Below are 21,287 nucleotides of genomic sequence, written 5' to 3'. Positions count from 1 at the left end.
GGGTCATGGATAGGATAAATAGACAAAGTCTTTTCCCTGGAGTGGGGGAGTCCAGAACTAGAGGGCATAGGTTTAGGGTGAGAAGGGAAAGATATAAACGAGACCTACAGGGCAACTTTTTCACACACAGGGTGGTACATATATGGAATGAGCTGCTAGAGGAAGTGGTGGAGGCTGGTACAATTGGTGTTTGAGGCATCCGGATGGGTATATGAATAGGAAGGGTTTTGGCATATGGGCCGGGTGCTGGCAGGTGGGACTAGATTGGGTTGGGATATCTGGCCGACATGGACAGATAGGACCGAAGGGTCTGTTTTCATGCTGTATATCTCTATGATGCTATCTTCATCGACAGTACTTTGCTTTTGTTTAAATGTTCTTCTTTCCCTAAATCAAAGTGGTGTTGGGTTGCTTGGAGAAAATCTACCTGAATTGGAGTTTACACATTTGTCATGCTAATGATATGGTGTTTTGATTAAGGATTTCCTGGTCGTCCCTCGCTTTTCCCCATCATCCCCCTCTCTTCCCCATGTATCGGTTTTATGTTGGACAAAGTTGCTTTAGATTCACAGCCACCGAGCAATGAGCTTTATCTTGACTGAACAAGTGGCTCTGAAGCTTGCACTGTGGTTGTCTCAGTGCTGTGTTTGCCTGGTGCTGCAACCCACAGCTACATGTCGGATGTACCTAATCGCTGTACTTACCCACAGGTCTTTGGGAATAAAGTAATAATTCCATCCCTGGATGGAGACCTTTTCCAGTGGGACAGAGACCGGGAGAGCATGGAGACTGTTCCTTTTACAGTGGAATCCCTGCTGGAATCTTCCTACCGATTTAGTGATGATGTGGTCTTGGTTGGAGGGAAGTCACACACAAGCTATGGGTTGGATCCGTATACTGGAAAGGTGAGGTTACTCAACCTGTGGATGTAACTCCTTTTGTAGAATTTTTGAAAGAATTAACAAGTGGTTGCCTCTAATGTATATTCATTTTCCTAAATGGGTCTTTGTAATTAATTGAAATTAAGTATTACAATTTAAGATTAAAGCTATTGTGGGGTATGGCCGAAGGCAACTTTGTGGAGTTTGTCCATAGATCAGCCATGATTTCAATGGTGGAGCAGGTACTGAATAGCCTATTCCTGTTCCTAAGTTCCTCTGTTCCTGTTTTTATCTAAGACAACTGAAGAAATAAGGAACATTAGTCTTCTACTTAAAATCATAATGTCTGCTTCAGTCAATCAACAATACAATAGCTGCCTCTTAGAAACAACACAGAAATAAAGGCGGTAAGAGCTTTTGCCTGAGGGAGGATATTTTTAATCAACCTATCCAGAGATGTTATTACAGCAAACAGCAAAATAAAAGTGCATGTGAAGTAATTGCAACATAATGCAGAGGGTATGCACATCACTATTATGCTTTTATTTACAGCATAAATCATTTAAATAATACAACTTGACCTTAAATAAAACTTAGTGGCAGACAGCCTTCTCACTTGCGCCCTCAGCTGCCTACTCAGACACTGGGGAGAGTATTATAATACAGTAAGCATCCACTATTTCAGGTATATTATTTTTGCCGGTTTAGCAAGAGTGACGGTCCATAAGGTGCTGGTTAAAACAAAGTTTGCTGTATGTGCTTCTGGGGCAGGTGCGACTTCAACCCAAGCCAGGACGCTACCACCGTAACACTAGACCCCAACTTGCTTGAGAGAGGACTGCTACTTGAGAAATCTTGCTGCTTGTTTGTTCAGACTTCCTGCAATCCACATGAATCAGTGGCACAAGATAATCAACTCCTGGTATGATCTCCTATCCAAAGAAGTGCCATAGTGGGGCTTTAACCTGTAATTTGTTGAATCCTAGAGCCCCTCGCTGCAGCACCCTTAATCAAACTCCAATGACCTGTTTCTATGTGAGGTGAAAGTGAGTACTGCAGATGCTGGGGATTAGAGTGCACAACAGGTCAGGCAGCATCTGAGGAGCAGGAAGATTGACATGATGTAGGGCTTATACCGAAACGTCAATTTTTTTTTGTTGTTTCTATTTTACGTATATGCAATTTTTAAAAATGCATCGAATGCAATCAATGGTATGTGTGATCAGGCAGCTGGGGTGACCACTCCTAATAAATGCATTCTAGCATTGGGACATGAGCTGCATTATGACCACTTAAGAGACTCTTGGCCAATGCTTCCTTCCACTAGATCTGTATTGCTGAAGTGAGCTTCTCCGTTGTACTGGTTGCCCCAAGTTCAGCTGCTGCACTGTCTCTGAATGGAGTGGGCATTGAGGCCCCAGCTAAGACTGATTTAAATTTTACAATTCTGCTTGTGGTCTAACTCTGGTCAGAGCAGCGACCAGAAATGAGAGTTTCTCTGTAGTCCTACCAATGTTAAAAAAGGTTCCTCCTTTTCTCTGTTTCCCCATGTCCTTGAACAGATGCGATATATTTGCTCGGCAGCAGGGTGTCGCCGCTGGGAAGAGGAAACTACTGAGCAGGATTCGGGCATCTTGCTGCTGCAGCGTACGCAGAAAACTGTCAGGGCTGTGGGACCTCGATCTGGTGCTGAGAAGTGAGTGCAGTTCACTCTTGCTTTCATTGCTGTTGTTCTGATACAAGGTGGGACCATTTGGAGGTGGTTTTATAACAGAGGACAACAAGTATTTCTCCCTCTATTCACTCATTTATTTTGGTTTTCATGGCTCAGTTCCACCAATTCTGGCATCGTGAGAAATAAGAAATTGGCATCTCGATGGATAATCTGATTGTAGACCATGAGTAGTGAAGCATTAGATGGTTTTGCATTAATGCCACGCTACTTGGATTGCCTGATTTCTGTTTTAGAAACCTTGTAATATATTGCAGAATTGTTACGGTGAGGAAGGAAGCTATTCAACCAATTGTGCTTTCACCAGCTCTTTGTGTGAGCATAGTTACACTGCAAATATCCTGCTTTCTCCCCAAACCCTTGCATATTCTCGATATTTTTCTATTTAGCCTGTACAGAGCTATTGTTACACAGCTCTGGAGCAAATGAACCTGTGGCTCCTGGTCCAGAGATAGGGATACTACTCTTCACCATAATAATCCTTATTTCTAGCCAAAGACATCATCCAGTGTGGTGTTGAATGTCTCAGTTGAATCTTCGTCCGACACACTCCTGGCAGGGCATTCTATATCCCACCCACCTGTTGTGTGAACATGGTTTTCTCACATCACCCTTGTTTCTTTTGCACATCATTTTAAATCTGTATTGGAAAACTAACTACAGCATTTTATGCCAACTATAACTATTACCTAACTGGCTTTTGAGGGGTGATATACAGTAACTCGTCTGTGCCTGCCTTACCTGCAATGTAATTGATTATATTCTTAGAGGTTATGTTAGCTTATTTCACAATTCTACTTTGTTTTAAAATTCCTCCCTGTCTTCAACCACTTCCTGCATCCATCCCATACCTCGGCCTTTTGTGTCTCCTATTTTACTTGCTTCTCCTTTTTTTTTGTTCATTCTTTCGTTTCTTGCTGCAAGATCCTAAACTTTGGAATTTCCTGCCTAGCCTGTTCCCCTTGTCTGTCTGTCCATTTAAGATACTCCTTTAAAGCCTGTCACCTCTTTGACCAAGCTTCGACTACCCTATCCTACCTATTATGACCTTATTTGCTAGGCGTGAAGGTTTATTTGATAGTGAGGTTTCTTGAAAAGTTTTGGGATATAAAAGTAAGTTGGTGTGAGTTGCCTTCTAAACTTTGCCATTTCTTTTTAAGATGGAACTTCAGTGTTGGGCACTACGAGCTAAGGTTTATTCGAGATGCAGCAACGACTATCAACTACATTGAGAGTAGCTCCACTGCTAGCAGCAAGAATGGTCAATCGGCGACATTCGCTGAATGGGACCAGGGTACCACTGTGAAAGATCGCGTCATAAAAGTCTCTGTGTCGGACTGGAAGGTGATGTCTTTTAGCAGTAAACGAGGTGGCCAACTGGAGTGGGAACACCAGGTGACAATACAATTTTTCAGTTCACAACTGTATTCATGAAAAAGAAAATTGTTTGAAATTGAAATTTTCTGCTGCTTTATTGGTAAACAGTTTGTAGAGATTTGTGACTACCCTTCTTATCTCTTCCATTCCCTGGTTAGTTCTGTACTCCAGTGGCATCTGCCTGGTTGGTGGAGGATGGGGAAGTGATCCCGGTCAGCCTGTTTGACGATGCCAGCTATTCTGCTAGCCGCAGCAGTGAGGTAGAAGATGAGGAAGATCTGGTGGAGGCCGCAAGAGGAGCTGCAGAGACGTCCGAGTCTGGAGTCTATCTCGGTAAGAGAATGAAGTTCAATTGCAGTGGATGCAAGTAACCTTGGCAACACTCTGAATGTGGCACATCAGTGTAGGTTATGTTGCAGTTAAACACTAGCACAAGATTGTTGCAAGTTCTTCATGCAGTGAGTTTTTGATCGCTCGTGGGATGTTACAGAAGAAATCTCTTCTGTTTGATAACTTCAAAGGGAATGAAAGGGCCGTTGAAGAAATTACCCAAAATTGAAAGCTCTAGAGTTTTAGATCGAGAGTTGTTAGAAGACAAAACTGCTTCATTTCTCATTTAGATATGAACATGGGAGTAGGAGGTGGCTATTTAGCCGTTCTAGCCTGTGCCACCCATTCAGTAAGGTCATGGATGATCTCAACTCTGTGTTACTGCCTACATCCCCATAACTCTTGACTATTATAACAAAAATCTACCTGACTCAGCCTTGGATAAATTCAATAACCATTGCATTCTGGAGAAGTGATTTGCACAGACTTGTGATCTTTCTCTTTAAAAGGCCTGTTACTTTTAATTTGATGTACAAAGATTCTCTTATATGGGATTTGATCTTCGGTGCTGCCACTGAACCAAGGAAGATTTTAAAAATAATTATTCTTCTGTGGGGATGCGGTTACCCCATACTGAATCAATTGCTTGGCCATTTCAGCATCAATCACATTGCTGTGATCTGGAGTAACATGTAGGTCAGACCTGGTAATGATGGCAGATTTCCTCTGCTAAAGGGGAGTTTGATAATTAAAAGAAACACAGATTGAAACACACTATGACAGAAGTATGCTGTATTGGTTAACACCTGAAGTGGAGACACAATGTAAAGGTAAAAGCCATAAACTTAACACATGTAGGGATGTGCACTCATTAGAGATTGGTGATGGTTTATCCTGAGGGTCACCATCTGTCAGGTGAGGAAAGAGGTTGAGAAGGTGAATGCTTCATGGTGACTTCAGCTGGTGTGAGGATTAAACCAGGATTATAAAGCAGCCATCCAGCCAGAGTCCGTATAATTAGGGTTAGTGCTAATAAGGGATCGGGATATGGAGAGCAGATGAGTTTTTCCGACAATCAACAGTACCAACATGGCCATTTGATTAGCTTTTAGCTCCAGATATTTTTAAAGAATTCAACTTTCACCATCTGCCTTAGGATTTGAGTCTGTTGTCATGACATCACTGCCTCCCATGTGATACCTCATGGAGTAATTTAAGCGATCGATGCTGCTATGATTGGGGTTTTGGATAACCTGTATCTTTCTGGGTGGATGCACTAACGTAGGAAAATGTGGCCATCTTCAACTCTAAACTACCCTGTACTCTTGGATATTATATAATCTGCTCAACCCACCCCCCACCTCCAAAAAGTCAGTGAAACACAATCTGAAAATGAAGTACTCAGCAAAGCCAAGTGATGCAGTGTTGCGCTAACAGAGAAAATCACTCGTGTTCGCTGCAAAGTAGCAGCATGAGATGAAGTCTCCCCTCCAGAGATGCGTCATGCATGTCTGAAGAGGGTGAGTGAAATATGTTCAATCAGTAATCTCTTTCCAAGCTTGCTTACCTGTAGGTTAGTCCTGATGATTGCAAGATGAAAAGGTTTGACCTTGTGCCACTCTTTCACACTGTAGCATCAAGCTATTATTTGTAAATACAGCATAAGAGAATAAAATTTGAGGTAATGGAAAGGTGCAAATAACGCAGGTGACAGTGGAGAGTTACTTGGTATACTAGTTGATTTAATGGAGCAATGAGATTCCGAGCTGATTGGTAAGCTCCCCATGACCCTGTTCTGTATTAGTACTGATAGTGAGCCAAACCCATACAACATCAGTTACACTTCAAATGGAGAGATGTCTAAACACTGCATTTGTTCACTCTCCCTATTCCAGGCATGTACAAGGGACAGCTGTACATGCAGTCATCTGTCAGGTTATGTGAAAAATTCCCATTGATGCCCCCCCTTGAGGACTACGGGGACAACCAAGTTGCGTCCTTGCCTAATGTCAGATGGAAGCCTCTAATCCGTAAGTTACTACAGTACTTTTTTTTTGTTTGTTCATGGGATGTGGCCACAGCTGGTTATGCTAAAGTTTGTTGTTTATCTTTAATTGCCTCTGGGACATATAAGAGTCAGTCACATTACTATGGGTTTGGAGTCATGTAAGGATGGCAGATTTCCTTCGCAAAAGAACATTTGTGAACCAGATAGGTTTTTATGATGGTTGATGTTGGTTACATAGTCACTGGTTAGATTAGCTTTCCATTCCAGATTTTTTTTTATTGATCCAAATTTTCCCCCATCTGCCATGTTGCAATTCAGAAGTTAATGTTTGAATTCTTAGTCCAATGATACGACCGTGATCATTTTCAAGGTTTGTTATTTGACTTGCATTTCCCTTAAATTTGCCTTTTATTAGAAAATAAAATGGCTAAAATCAATGTAAAGTGCGATGCCTCTTGTATGTATATTATAGTTTAAAGTACAGAAACCAATCATTTCGCCTCACTGGTCTCTACTGGTGTTTGTGTCTTTTGATGTCTTGCTCTTGGTGTATTTCTTTCTCCTTTCTAAACTGATCTAGTTTTCCTTCGATTTTTCATTTATAATATTCCCTGAGGTAGTGAATACCATGTGCTAACCACTGAAGAGATTTTTGTGAATTCCTGATTCAAATAACTTTAATACCCATCACTGTTCTGTCTGTTGCAATTCAAACAGATGATACTAGACCTGTGGTATACTTCCAACATTTTCTGTTTTAATTTCTGATTTCCAGCATTGGTAGTACTATGCTTTTCTATCTAAAGTTAGATTATTTTGCAACATTGAAGGTTATGAAAGAAGCCTTTTGATTTTTATGGGGTGCTCTCTGCCTCTCACCCGTCTTCCTGCTTATGTGTTTGATCGCAGCAAAAGACCCCCATAACCCCCAATAAACAGCAGTGTGTGAATTAAACTTAATTCACACCCCTAAAGCAGATCCAAATTCCCAAGCTGTTCACTAGCAGCACCTTCCCTGCTGCCGTGTATACTGCTGTGTGTGAGAGATGTTCCCACCCTGTCTTTTCTCTTGTGCTGGTGTTCCTCTCAACACATTGCCCCTTCTCTGCTAGCACTAGTCGCCTCATTGTATATCCCAACCACCTTGGCTGGCAGCCACTTGAGGATCCTGTTCGTTGATTCCTGGTCTTGTGCTTGACTCTGTTTGCTTTAACCGTAGCTTCTAAATTGCACAAAGTATTTAAACTGCAACTCTAGATTAGATGGGATGAGAGGGTCGGCCTATAGTGAGAGGTGGAGTACAATTAACCTGTGTTCTCTGAAATTAATGAGCAGTGATTTCATTGAAACACTAGAACAAGTCTTTTCAGAATCTTCAGGTGAGAACCTGGCTGGGGGATTGAACTTGGGATTGCACTCTGGATACCTAGTAAATAAAATTGCACCCAGATAATTGTTGTTTGAGTTGATCCTTTGTTATATTGCACAAAAATAATCAAAATTAATTTGAAATTTGCATTCGCATCAGACTTCGAAAACAAGGGAATGTAAATGAGTAGTATGAATGTGGCTTTCCAATTACTTGGTGTACCTGTACACTAAACTCCTGCGATTCACACACCACAATATCCATGATCCTCTGAATCTCTGAGCTCTGCAATTACTCACCATTTTAGATTATACAAATGTTTATTCTTTCGGCTGAAATGAATAATTTCACATTTTCCTGCGTTATACACTCTGCCAGGTCTATTCCCACTCACCTAACCTGTGTATATGCTTTTGTAACTTCATTATGTCCTCTTCACAACTTTATTTTCTTACCCATCTTTGTGTCATTAGCAACTATAATCCCTCCATCCTAGTAATTTATTTAAATTATAAATGGTTGAGGCCACAGCATTGATCCCTGTAGCACATGATTTGACACATCTTGACAACCAGAAAATGAGAATTTTGTCTATCCTCTGTTTCCTCTTAGCTAGCTAATTGACTATCCATTTTAATGTGTCACCCCCCTACACAATGAGCTGATATTCTCCGTGATGAAGGACCTTATCAAATGCCTTCTGAAAATCTACTTACAGTACATCATGTCATTCCTGTTATTCATAGCACATCTCAGTTCTTTAAAGAACTGTCTCACTGACTAATCAAGCAAAGGCATCTGGTTGGATATATGAACAGGAAGGGTTTGGAGGGATATGGGCCGGGTGCTGGCGGGTGAGACTAGATTGGGTTGAGATATCTGGTCGGCGTAGACAAGTTGGACCGAAGGATCTGTTTCCGTGCTGTACATCTCTATGATGCTATCTCCATGACTCCAATAAATATTCTCTCTCTCAACCAATGTTGACCCTGTCTGATTATCTTGAATTTATTAGAGTGCCCTGCAGTTGTCTTTAAAGCATTGAATATCTGCCCATGACAGATATGAAACAAATTGGCCTTTGAGTCTCTGCATTCTGTCTCCTCCTGTTTTTGATGTATTTTCCCCAAATCTAGGGAGTTTTGGGACATTAGAACCAATCCATGAACTGTCTCACAAGCCACTTCTTTTCAGAACTTGGAGTTGAGGGCTGACAGACCTCAACTCCAATAATTTGCTCAGCACCACTTCCATGGTGATTGTAAATCTCTTGAATTCATCTTTCCCTTCTAATACCTGAGGTGCAGCGATTTCTATTTTGAAGGACCATATGTGCTGTTGAACCAACCTCACCATTCATTGACTGACTTTTTGCTTCATCTCCACTTTCCTGCCCACTGCCCATATCCTTCAATACCCTGAGTGACCAAGAGGTCTGTTTATCTCTGTCTAAATACAAGGAGCATGCAGACCTTGACTTAAATGGTGTATTTACCATATTGTCCACCAGGTGGTGGTGCTGAACCATTTTGTTCTGCTAAATCTTTGAAGATACAATTAATGTGAGATAAAAACAGAGTGCTGGTGAAACACGACATAGAACATTGCAGTGCAGTACAAGCCCTTTGGCCCTCGATGTTGTGCCGCCCTGTCATACTAATCTGAACGTTTCGAGCATAAGCCCTTCATCAGGAAATCTTCTCACAAACTTTGAGTGTGTTCCTTTTTTTGAATAAAATCCCTGATCTGAAAAACGTGCAAGAGGTCACTACTAGATAGTCAGTACTTATGAGTTATTTGATCAAACAACATCATTGTTTTCTCTCTCAAATAAGTCACCCAGCCAAGACACACCCCTAGCTGCCAGGGTTTAAACTTGCAGTTCACCATCCCCGGTTGGAAACATCATCGTCAATGATGTTTTGGCTATATTGCCCTCGATCTGACACATTGCCCCCCATGCTTGAACATACTGTTAAACTTTTTTTCGATCGTGTCTTCAGTCTTTTAATGCAACCTTGCAAGCTGTGTGTCAAAGGCCTGGTAAGTAATTGGGTCCTTCGAACTTGGGGGTGGGGGGGTCCCAGCCACGGGTGAATGCGATGCCTCAGGCAAGTACCCCACGTGCTCGAACTTAGTCAATCCTTTTCTGTGTTTTCTTATTTCCAGTCGACAAAAATGGGATTACTAAAGATTCTATGACTATTCCAACATTGAATTTTAATGAAATGGCTTGAGTGGGGTGGATTGAAGGACTACTTTGCTTGTGCTGTGATGCAGAAGCCAGCAAAGTAGACCATTCAGATTGCCGCCATTTTGGTTCCCCCTTTGTTGTATTCTTGATTGTGGACTAAAATGAGAAATTAACTTCTTTAGGAAAAAGAATGATTGTAGAAGGGACTGCTGCATTTTTTTAAAAGCAAGCCACTTATTCTAAGTTCTGCTTGAACACTTTTGGTCAACCACTGGGGAATATTTACTACAGACAAGCTGGTACCATTGGGAAGTGTATGAAGAAAGATTCGGCCAGCATTGATGTGATTAGCTCCCAGATAGCTGAACAGCTTGTGAATGTGAACTAGTTCTGCAGCAGCCTTTGAACTTCCAGAAAGGAAGATTCTGTTTTTGTCTCTGCAACAGAAGATACCTAAAGCCTGAAGAAAACCAACTTATTTTCCCTCACCCATTGGTTTTTGGTTTCAACAATAAGTTGATTCCTGATGAAGGGCTTATGCTCGAAACGTCGAATTCTCTATTCCTGAGATGCTGCCTAACCTGCTGTGCTTTGACCAGCAACACATTTGCAGCTGTGATCTCCAGCATCTGCAGACCTCATTTTTTACTCATACTAATCTGAAGCCCATCCCACCTACACTATTCCATGTACGTCCATATGCCTGTCCAATGACAACTTAAATGCATTTAAACTTGGCAAATCTACTATTGTTGCAGGCAAAGCATTCCATACCCTTACTACTCTCTGAGTAAGGAAACTCCCTCTGACATCTGTCTTTATACCTATCTCCCCCCCACTTTAAAATTTCCCCTTGTGTTTGCCGTCCCCATACTTGGAAAAAGGCTCTCCCTGTCCACCCTATCTAACCCTCTGATTATCTTGTATGTCTCTATTAAGTCACCTCTCAACCTTTTTTCTCTCTAATGTGAACAGCCTCAAGGCCCTCAGCCTTTCTTCGTAAGGCATGCCTTCCATACCAGGCAACATCCTAGTAAATCTCATCTGCATCCTTTCCAAAGCTTCCACATCCTTCTTATAATGCGGTGACCAGAACTGTACACAATACTCCAAGTGTGGCTGTACCAGAGCTTTGTACAGCTGCAGCATAACCTCCTGGTTCCGGACCTCGATCCCTCTATTAATAAAGGCCAAAACACTGTATGCCTTCTTAATAACCCTGTCAATCTGGGTGGCAACTTTCAGGGATCTGTGTACATGGACACCGAGATCTCTCTGCTCATCTGCACTCCCAAGAGCTCAGTACTTTGCATTCCGATTACTCCATCCAAAGTGTATCACCTCACACTTGTCCGCATTAAACTCTATTTGTCTCCTCACAGCCCACCTCTGCATCCTATTTATGTCTGTCTGCAACCTACTACATCCTTTGTCACTATCCACAACTCCACCGACCTTAATGTTGTCTGCAATTTACTAACCCACTCTTCTAAGCCCTCATCCAGATCATTTATAAAAGTGATGAACAGCAGTGGACCCAACACCAACACTTGCGGTACACAGCTTGTGACTGGACACCAAGATGAACATGTTCCATCAACTACAATCCTCTGTTTTCTTTCAGCAAGCTATTTACTGATCCAAACTGCTACGTCTCCCACAATCCCATTCCTATAATAGCCTACTGTGGGGAAACTTATCGAATGCCTTGCTGAAATCCATATACACCCCATCAACTGGTTTACACTCATCTACCTGTTTGGTCACTTCGTCATAAAAGTCAAAAGATTCGTTAGGCACAACCTACCCTTCACAAAACCGTGCTGACTGTCCCTGATCAGATTATTCTTTTCTAGGTGGTTATAAATCCTATCTCTTAACCTTTTCCAACACTTTACCAACAACTGAAGTGAGACTCACTGGTCTGTAATTACCAGGGTTGTCTCCAATACCCTTTTTGAACAAGGGAACCACATTTGCTATCCTCCAGTCCTCAGGCACTATTCCTGTAGACAATGATGATTTGAAGATCAATGCCAAAGCCTCGGCAATCTTTTCCCTTGCTTCCCAGAGGATCCTAGAATAGCTCCCATCCGGCCATGGGGACTTGTCTATTTTCACACTCTGCAGTATTTCTAATACCACCTCCTTGTGAACCTCAATCTCTTCTAGTCTAGATGCAAGTATCTTTATATCTTCCTCGCCAACATTTTCATTTTCTGTAGCGAACACTGTCGAAAAATATTTATTTAGTGCTTCCCCTATCTCCTCTGACTCCACGCACAGCTTCCCACTATTATCCTTGATTGGCCCTAATCTTACTCTTGGCATTCTTTTATTCCTGACATACCTATGGAAAGCCTTAGGGTTAACCCTGATTCTATCCGCCAACAACTTCTCATGTCTCCTCCTGGCTCTTCTGAGCTCTCTTTTTACGTCTTTCCTGACTTACTTGTAACCCTCAAGTGCCCTAACTGAGTTTTCACATTTTGTCCTAACATAAGCCGCCACCTTCTTGACCAGGGATTCCACTTCCTTAGTAACCACAGCTCACGTGTTCTATATCTTCCTCTCTGCCTGACAGGTACATACTTATCTAGGACACACAGGAGCTTTTCCTTGAATAAGCTCCACATTTTTAATGTGCTCATCCCCTGCAGTTTCCTTCCCCATTCTACGCTTCCTAAATCTTTCCTAATTGCATTGTAATTTCCCTTCCCCCAGCTGTAACTCTTGCTCGGTGGAGTACACTAAAGTAAACCTGACAGAACTGTGTTCGCTGTCTCCAAAGTGCTCACCTACTTCCAAACCTAACACCTGGCCAGGCCCATTACCCAGGACTAAATCTAAAGTGGCTTCGCTTCTTGTAGGCCAGTCTACGTACTGTCAGGAAGCCCTCCTGCACACACTGGACAAAAACTGACCCATCCATAGTATTCCTACGGTAGTGATCCCAGTTAATATTTGGATAGTTGAAGTCCCCCATGACAACTACCCTGCCTCTCTCACTCCTATCGAGAATCACCTTTGCTATCCTTTCCTCTACATCTCTGGGAATATTTGGAGGCCTATTGAAAACTCCCAGCATGGTGACCTCTCCTTTCCTGTTTCTAACCTCAGCCCATATTACCTCAGTTAAGGAGACCCCAAACATCCTTTCTACAATTGTAATATTGTCCCTGATCAACAATGCCACATCTCCCCCTCTTTTACCATCTTCTCTGCTCTTACTGAAACATCTGAATCCTGGAACCTGCAACAGCCATTCCTGTCCCTGCTCTATCCATGTGTCTGTAATGGCCACAACATCGAAGTCCCAGGTACCAACCCACGTTGCCAGTTCACTCACTTTCTTTCGGATGCTCTCGTGTTGAAGTACACACACTTCAAACCAGGTTCTCGCTTGCCAGTGTCAGTGTCAGATACTTGATTTTGGAACTCCCTACTCTCATCCTCCTCTTCTGTACCTGTCCTACAATTTTGGTTCCCATCCCCCCCCGCTGCATTGGTTTAAATGCACCTTAATAGCTTTTGTGAATTTCCCACCCAGGATATTGGTACCCCTCTGGTTTAGACAAAGACCATCCTGCTTGTAGAGGGCCCACCTACCCCAGAAAGAGCTCCATATCTGGTGGTATCTCTACAGAGAAAGCAGTCATGTTTCAAATCCAGTGACCCTTCATCAGAAACTGTAACTGTTTTCCCTCTAAAGATAATGGGTGGCACAGTGGTTAGCACTGCTGCCTCACAGCGCCAGAGACCGGGATTCAATTCCTGCCTCGGGCAACTGTCTGTGTGGAGTTTGCATGGTCTCCCTGTCTCTGCTTGGGTTTCCTCTGGGTGCTCCAGTTTCCTCCCACAGTCCAAAGATGTGCAGGTTAGGTGAATTGGCCATGCTAAATTGCCCATAGTGTTAGGTGAAGGGGTAAATGTAGGGGAATGGGTCTGAGTGGGTTGCTCTTCGGAGGGTCGGTGTGGACTTGTTGAGCCGAAGGGCCTGTTTCCACACTAAGTAATCTAATCTAATCTAATATTACCAACCATTGCAGCACAGTGTTTTTGTTTGAGATTTCCAGCATTAGTTCGTTCTGCTTACTGTGAATGACTATTGATGGTCTGAGATGCTGCATCCAAGTCTCTCAAACAGCAGTGACATAAGTGAATAATCTTCTTTTACATAAGTTGAGGGATGGATGTTAGGAAGAGAGCACTGTCTTATTTACCAAGTAGTGTTGTAAATATCGACCTGACACTGCAGGCAGGATCCTTGGTTTCACATTTAACGTGAAAGATGTTCCTTTCAACATTGCTGTGCTCTTTCAGTGCTCCACTGAGGTGCTGATCTAGCTGATTTGCACAGTTGCTGTCGTGGGCTTAATTAGAAAGGTGAGTGTGCTACCTAACTGATGAGACGGTGGGTGAGGAACCTGAGAATACTGTCCACAACTTGTCATCTAAGGTTTACTTCTCTGTACTTTTTTTTTGTTGTTTGGAAGATTCACCAGCTAGAACACCAGCATTGATTCGGTCGGATGAGCATGATAAATGTCTCAGCAATGACAGACGCTCTCATGATGAATATAGTAATGGAGCTTTGTCAATTTTACAGTATCCGTATGGTGAGTTAAGTGTCTCCACTAACTAAGCATCTTACTATGGTAAAAAGTAAATTGCAGTTAACGTAGCAAAATCTTAACTAATTCTGCACTTCTGATTTGTCAGTAACTCTGCTTTTTAATCTTCAGTTTTACAGGGCTGTGCTTTTAATATGTGGTGGAAAATGAGCTTAGTTTAGATCCTTGTATCTAATATATTCTGTATACTATGAACTAAACAGGATGTTGAGATATAGTTTGATATGATTAAGACCCTCTATTATCACTCGTGCCTAGTGTGGGGTATTTCAAGGTAAGTATTTGATTAGTTGTTCTCGTCTTTTTGACTTGTCTAGTTCTCTCTCTTGACTGTACTGGAATACGATTGCATATACACTGGGGAACACTTGCTTAAGAGACGGCTGTGAACCTTTTCAACAAGAGTTTGAATCTTTGTTGTGATATTTCAAATTTTCCAATCCTGTTTGTAACCTGTCTATATTCTGCCATCTCCAGCAACAATGTCATGGTTATTTTCCATTCATTAATTTCAGAGAAAGGGTGTTCACATCCCATAAATGAAACTTGACCACTTGGATTAGTTTTAAAGCATACATGTGAAATGATGTTTCAAAAGTCAGATGTCTGAGTTAAGCTCTATTGGCAGTAAGAGTATCTGTGAAGCTGTCAGAATGGCACAGATGAGTTTTTGGCTCACACTCGATCATTAGAAATGGGAACAGGGTAGGTCATTTGGTCCCTCAAGTCAGCCTCTTCCATTCAATAAGATCATGGCTGATCCAGCTTTTCTCTCAGCCATTTTCCTCAAACATCTGTCTTCCCTACAGATCAAGAGTCTATCTCCGCCTTAAGTATACACACAGAATCTATCCCTTCAGCTCTCTATGGTAAGGAGTTCCAAAGCTCGACATCATTGATTCTTAACTAACTTGTGAAGTACCTTAACAAATCAGTTAGATGTATCAAATTGGTAGTACACGCAGGCCCAGACCCCTCAGCATTCGAGTTGGGAAATAAATACCAGTTTTGCCAGAAGCATCAGTATCTGTGAATGAATGAAGATGGTAAAATCCCCATTATTTTCAGTGTGGAACAGCAGAGGTTGTTTGGAGACAAGTTATAAGTACTAGAAAGCAAGTCTGAATTCTTCCTGCATTCTTTAAAATTAATAGTCACACTGAAGGGTTGTGGGTGAGCATAGTAGCAGTTCATGCAGTATACCTAACCTGCACATCCATTGCTCTGTGGGAGGAAACCGGAGCATCTGGAGGATGTGCAAACTCCACACAGATGGTCGCCCAAGGCTGGAATCAAACCAAGTCCTTGGAGCTATGAGATAGCAGCGCTAAGCATCCCAAAAAGTCAATTTGTTGAGAAACCTTAAAGAACAGGGCAGGTGAGGCCATGTTGATTTTGAGAATTATAGAATTCATGTCAACCCAGGGGTCAGTTAGGCCAAGGAAACTGGGATACTGTATGAATGGGAATTATTGTGAACAAGAAGATGGCTCTGCACTGGTTGAGGTGAACTTGAATTTGTGACTCCTTTTTGTGTTTGGATTGGCAGATAACGGTTTTCATTTGCCTTACTATGTGCGAGAGAAAAACAAGCGTGGCACCCAGGTTTCCATCAAATACTTTGACTCAACAAGGACCAAAAAGAAAATCACAAGGAAGGACCCCATTCTCCTGCTGGAATGGTGGAGGGAAATTGCTTTCACCATCCTTGGCTGCATTGTTGCAACGACTTATGTGGTCCATAAATTCATCCGATATCCAGCTTCAGTCATGGTATGTGCTGCAAGTCGATCTATAAAGTAACTTAATTGCTGTTTTTGTTAACTCTGGACAAAGATGCACATTTACATTATTTTCTGGAATCTAATTATTCCTTTTATATCCATCTTCACTAAATATATTCTTACTGTTGGTGCAATTATTTCACAACAATTATACTTAGACTGTCAATGTTCAATTCTTGTTTTTCAATATTTGATGTAAACTCTTCAGTTGGGCTATTTTGGTTGGAGGCTTGTGATTTAAAAGCTTCCATCCTTAGAAAGATGTCTTTGCAAATTCCTATTTAAAAATAGTTTCAGTGATTGTGTGAGGCTGAAAAGCACAAAGGGGGCACCCTTTATCTGCCTTTATTCTTGATGGTTGAGTGCATTGCAGCTGATGTTCTGGTTTAATCTGCTTCACTCATCTGCAATATTTTCCCCCCTCACGAGCAAACGTGACCATGCCCCTCTGTCTTGCTGGAAAATGCTTCAGTTCTGCAGCCTGTTGGGATCTCAGCTTTGATGTATTCCTGATTTTCCATAGCTCCACTGCTGATGGTCATTTCCTTAGCCTCCAATGTCCTAAACTGTGGTAATACCTAATATTAAGATCATAACAATTTGAAGGGGAAGGCCATTTGGCTTATAAGTCTTCACTGCCATTCAGTTAAGTCATTCCTGATCATCCTCGTATAAGAGTTAAGAACGAGGGCGGGAGAAGGCTTTGTCAGCTATTCGATATAGTTGTGGCTGACCTCCTCTTTGTCTTGACTTAGCTTTCCTGACCACACTCCATAATTCTGCAACCCATTACTAATTAAGAAATCATCCATCTCTTCAAATTTACTCAATCTCTCAGCAACCACCACAAAGAATCATGACATTCGAGAGAAGTAATTTCTCTGTCTCTGTTTTAACCTTTTGTGTGGCGCCTTATGAAATGCTTTCTGGAAATATATTGCAATATATTCAATAAGATTTTGGCCTCCCCTTCTGCATTCCATGACCCTGGATTCCTTTGCCTAACAAAATCTTTCCAAATTTATCCATTGTTCCAGCTTCCACTGCTCAGTGAGGAACAGCATTCCATTGACTAAGAAACCTGAGAAGAAATTCCTCCTCATCTCTATCTTAAATTATTGCTAAACTGGCTGCCATAATTCTAGATTCCCCAATGGGAAGAAATATCCTTTTTAACATCTACGCTGTCGAGCTCCTCAGAATCCTACGTTTCAATAAAAAGTTTTCTCCATGTCAGATTATATCTCCAATTTACCAAGCTTGCTATGTGACGCCATCCCTCTGTAGCAGGATGAAGATTGGCTAAGACAGTGGCCTGTCACTGTTTTCTGTTCTGTGCAGAAAAGGGAAGAATTGGAGTCTCTGTGTCGGACTAACAGCACAAGTGAGGTGCCTGTGGGAGAAGTTAAGGTTGATTTGATGAATTGCGGTGGGACTGCTGACTACGTGTCCAGGTAAAAAACAGTATTAAACTTTATTGTGTATTGGCGGTATGTGTGCCTGGAGGTGTGTTTGTTGTGATGAATGCTTCCCAAGCAAACATAGGCTAAGGTGTCCAGCTCCTATGGTGTAGCCAACATGAATTAGACTTCCACATTAGTGAACATGTGTATTGAATTTTGATAAGGGGATGTTGACTTGGGTCTGCTTCTGGTCATTGCCTTGACCCATTTTTAAAACAAAAATGATTGTTTCTTGTCCCTGCCCAAAACTTAAGCACCTGGAGAAGCCTGTCCTCAACGCAGTACTGACAGAACCTAACAGTCAGATGTACCATCCTTTGAATTCAGTGTGTTCACCCTTCACTTGTCCCTAAATTCAAACGACAGTGGAGTTAACTGCTAAATGCATAATGACAAAAAAAATTCTTGGCTTTAGCCAGTCATCTATTTCTTTCCACCCGCCCCCGGATCAATTTGTATAGGGCCTATCCTGTCAAGCTTCTACAGAATCGTATTTGTGTCAGAGAGAAACACTCCCAGACTCCAGGCTCAACTTGCTGAACCTCTTCCTCATACGACAATTCCTTTGTCTCCAGAGTCAGCCAAGTGAACCTTTTTATAAATGGCTTCCAATGTAAATATAAACATCCTTAAGTAAACCAAAGCAGTGTTAGGTTTCAGTGCAATCTCATCATTGCCCAGTACGGTTGTAACAAAACTTCCCGATGTTTATCCTTCAGTGTTTCTTCCCTATGCAATAAGTGTCAGTATTAATTCCACTGAGTTACTTGCTATACCTGTGTACAGAAATTGAATTGAATTTATTATCATGTGTACTGAAGCACAAGAAAAAGCTTTGTCTTGCGAGCAATACAGGTAGATCACCTAGTTAAATAGCACAGATAAGTAAATAATAGGAAAACAGCGGCAAAACAAAAACACAGTTACAGTCGAATGCTAAGAGTTTGAGAGTCCATTCAGTATTCTAACATTAGGGTTGAAACTGGCTGGTGCGTGTGTTTTGGCTTTTGTACCTTCTCTCCGATGGTAGAGGTTGTAGAAAAACATTGCCAGGGTGGGATAGACCTTTGAGAATGCTGCCGGCCTTTCCTTAACAGAGGGCCTGGTAGATGGATTCTGCAGAAGGGAAGTTGACCTTTGTGGCTGCCTGGACCGAGTTCACCACTTTCTTTTAACTGTCTCCGATCTTGAATGGTACAGTTGCCATACCAGGTATTGATGCATCCAGGCAGAATGCTGTCTGGCACACCTATAAAGATTGGGAAGGATATGCGCCATCATGCCAAATTTTCTCAGGTGCTTGAGGAAGAAGAGATGCTGCTGGGCTTTATAGCCAGTGTGTCCACATGAAGAGTCCAAGAAGACTTGTTGTGGATGACCATTTCCAAGAGCTTTACACTCTCCACCTCTCTATGTTAATGTGTAGGGGGGGTGGTCATGAGTAACAACCTACCCATAGTCAATAATGAACTCCTTGCTTTTGCCGGCATTGAGAGCTAGGTTGCTTTCTGCGCCATTTTTCCAGGTCTGCCACTTCCTGTCTGTAGTCTGTTTCGTCGCCATCTGAGATTCGACTGACTATGGTGATGTCATCAGTGAACTTGTGAATGGCATTAGTCTGGTATTTGGCGGTCATGGGTATACAGTGAGTACAGTAGGGGGTTGAGTACACACTCCTGGCGGGGGTGGGGGGGGTCCAGTGTTGAGTGATGGTGAGGGTGAAATATTGTCCCCACTCTTCCCTGATGGTGGCCTGTGGGTCAGGACACTTAGGATCCAGTTGCAGAGTGTGGGGCTTAGTCAGAGATCACTAAGTTAAGTAATCAGTCTTGAGGGGAAAATAGTGTTGAATGTTGAACTATAGTCAATGAGTAAGATTCTTACGTAGCTGTTCTTGGTGTCAAGATGTTCTAGAGAGGGTTGAAGGGCAAGTGGTATGGCCGATGGGTGAATTAGAGTGGGTCAAGAGTAATGGGGAGGCTGGAGTTGATTAATGCCATGACCAGCCTTTCAAAGCACTTCATTCCCACTGAAGTTAGGGTCACTGCGCGGTAGTCATTGAGACATGCTGCGTGAGCCACCTTGGGCACAAGGATGATGTTGGCCGTCTTGAAACAAGCAGGGACAGTGGCCTGATGCGGGGAAAGGTTGAAGATTTTGTAATTCATGTACAAGGAAGCCCAAAACCCATTGAACTGTAGAGTTCTGTCGATTCTCTCCAATTAAGTAATGCACTGTTTTTCTTTTCACGCAGTCTTGCATAGTTTCCAATATTATACTTGCCCATCTGGCATTTTTGTCCACGCACTTAAAGAAATTTAGATGCGTTTTCAGATGCTTTGTATCCTCCTAATTTATTATTTTTATCAATTCTTAAATTAACAGTAAAATTGCCTATTATATAGTCAGTCAATTCATCCACATCATGAGCATTGTAAAATTTATGCCCATCTTGGTTTCGTGAGGGGTAGGTTCTGCCTCTCAAACCTTTGAGTTCTTTTGAGAAGGTGATCACAAAGGTGGATGAGGGTAAAGTGGTTGATGTGGTGTATATGGAATTCAGTAAAATGTTTGATTAGGTTATTACAGAAAATAGAGACATGGGATTGAGGGTAATTTAGTGGTTTGGATTAGAAATTGGCCAGCTGAAAGAAGACAGAGGGTTGTGGTTGATGGGAAATGTTCATTCTGGAGTTCCATTACTAATGGTGTCCTGCAAGGATCTGTTTTGGGCCCACTGCTGTTTGTCATTTTTTATCAATGACCTAGATGAGGGCGCAGTAGGATGGGTAAGTACATTTGCGGATGACACTAAGGTCAGTGGAATTGTGGATAGTGCTGAAGGATGTTGCAGGTTACAGAGGGATGTAGATAAGCTGCAGAGCTGGGCTGAGAGGTGGCAAATGGAGTTTCATGTGGATAAGTGTGAGGTGATTCACTTTGGAAGGAGTAACAGGAATACAGAGTACTGGGCTAATGGTAAGATTATTGGTAGTATAGATGAGCAGAGATCTTGGTGTCCGTGTATGTAGATCCCTGAAAGTTGTGACCCAGGTTGATAGGGTTGTTAAGGTGGCATACGGTGTGTTAGCTTTTATTAGTAGAGGGACTGAGTTTTGGAACCATGAGGTCATATTGCAGCTGTACAAAACTCTGGTGCGGCCGTATCTGGAGTATTGAGTGCAGTTCTGGTCGACACATAATAGGCAGGATGTGGAAGCTTTGGAAAGGGTTCAAAGGAGACTTACTAGTTGGTTGCCTGGTATGGAGGGAAGGTATTATGAGGAAAGGCTGAGGGACTTGAGGCTTTTTTCATTAGAGAGGTGACTTAATAAAGACAAAAGATGATCAGGGGATTAGATAGGGTGGGCAGTGACAGCCTTTTTCCTCCGATGGTGATGGCTAGCACAAGGGGACGAAGCTTTAGATTGAGGGGTGATAGAGGACGGAAGTCAGAGGTAGGTTCTTTACTCAGTAGTAGGGGCGTGGAATGCCCTGCCTGCAACATTAGTAGA

The 21,287-nt window shown here is 42.2% G+C and overlaps 1 protein-coding gene across 2 annotated transcripts in view; it reads left to right on the top strand.

The window, feature by feature from the left end:
• eif2ak3 (eukaryotic translation initiation factor 2-alpha kinase 3) overlaps nt 1-21,287 on the top strand; it is a 77,049-nt gene that overhangs the window by 34,911 nt on the left and 20,851 nt on the right. For both annotated transcript variants that reach the window (XM_060841001.1, XM_060840941.1), the window contains exons 3-10: nt 711-905; nt 2,444-2,577; nt 3,774-4,008; nt 4,149-4,323; nt 6,216-6,350; nt 14,388-14,510; nt 16,075-16,298; nt 17,651-17,763. In XM_060841001.1, coding sequence (XP_060696984.1) covers nt 711-905; nt 2,444-2,577; nt 3,774-4,008; nt 4,149-4,323; nt 6,216-6,350; nt 14,388-14,510; nt 16,075-16,298; nt 17,651-17,763 — 1,334 coding nt within the window. The remainder of the gene's footprint in view (nt 1-710; nt 906-2,443; nt 2,578-3,773; nt 4,009-4,148; nt 4,324-6,215; nt 6,351-14,387; nt 14,511-16,074; nt 16,299-17,650; nt 17,764-21,287) is intronic.

The sequence above is a fragment of the Hemiscyllium ocellatum genome, chromosome 1 (genome assembly GCF_020745735.1).
Source record: "Hemiscyllium ocellatum isolate sHemOce1 chromosome 1, sHemOce1.pat.X.cur, whole genome shotgun sequence".
Taxonomy (NCBI): Eukaryota; Metazoa; Chordata; class Chondrichthyes; order Orectolobiformes; family Hemiscylliidae; genus Hemiscyllium; species Hemiscyllium ocellatum.
The sequence above is the reverse complement of the archived record's forward strand: the minus strand, read 5'-3'. Positions and strand labels throughout refer to the sequence as shown.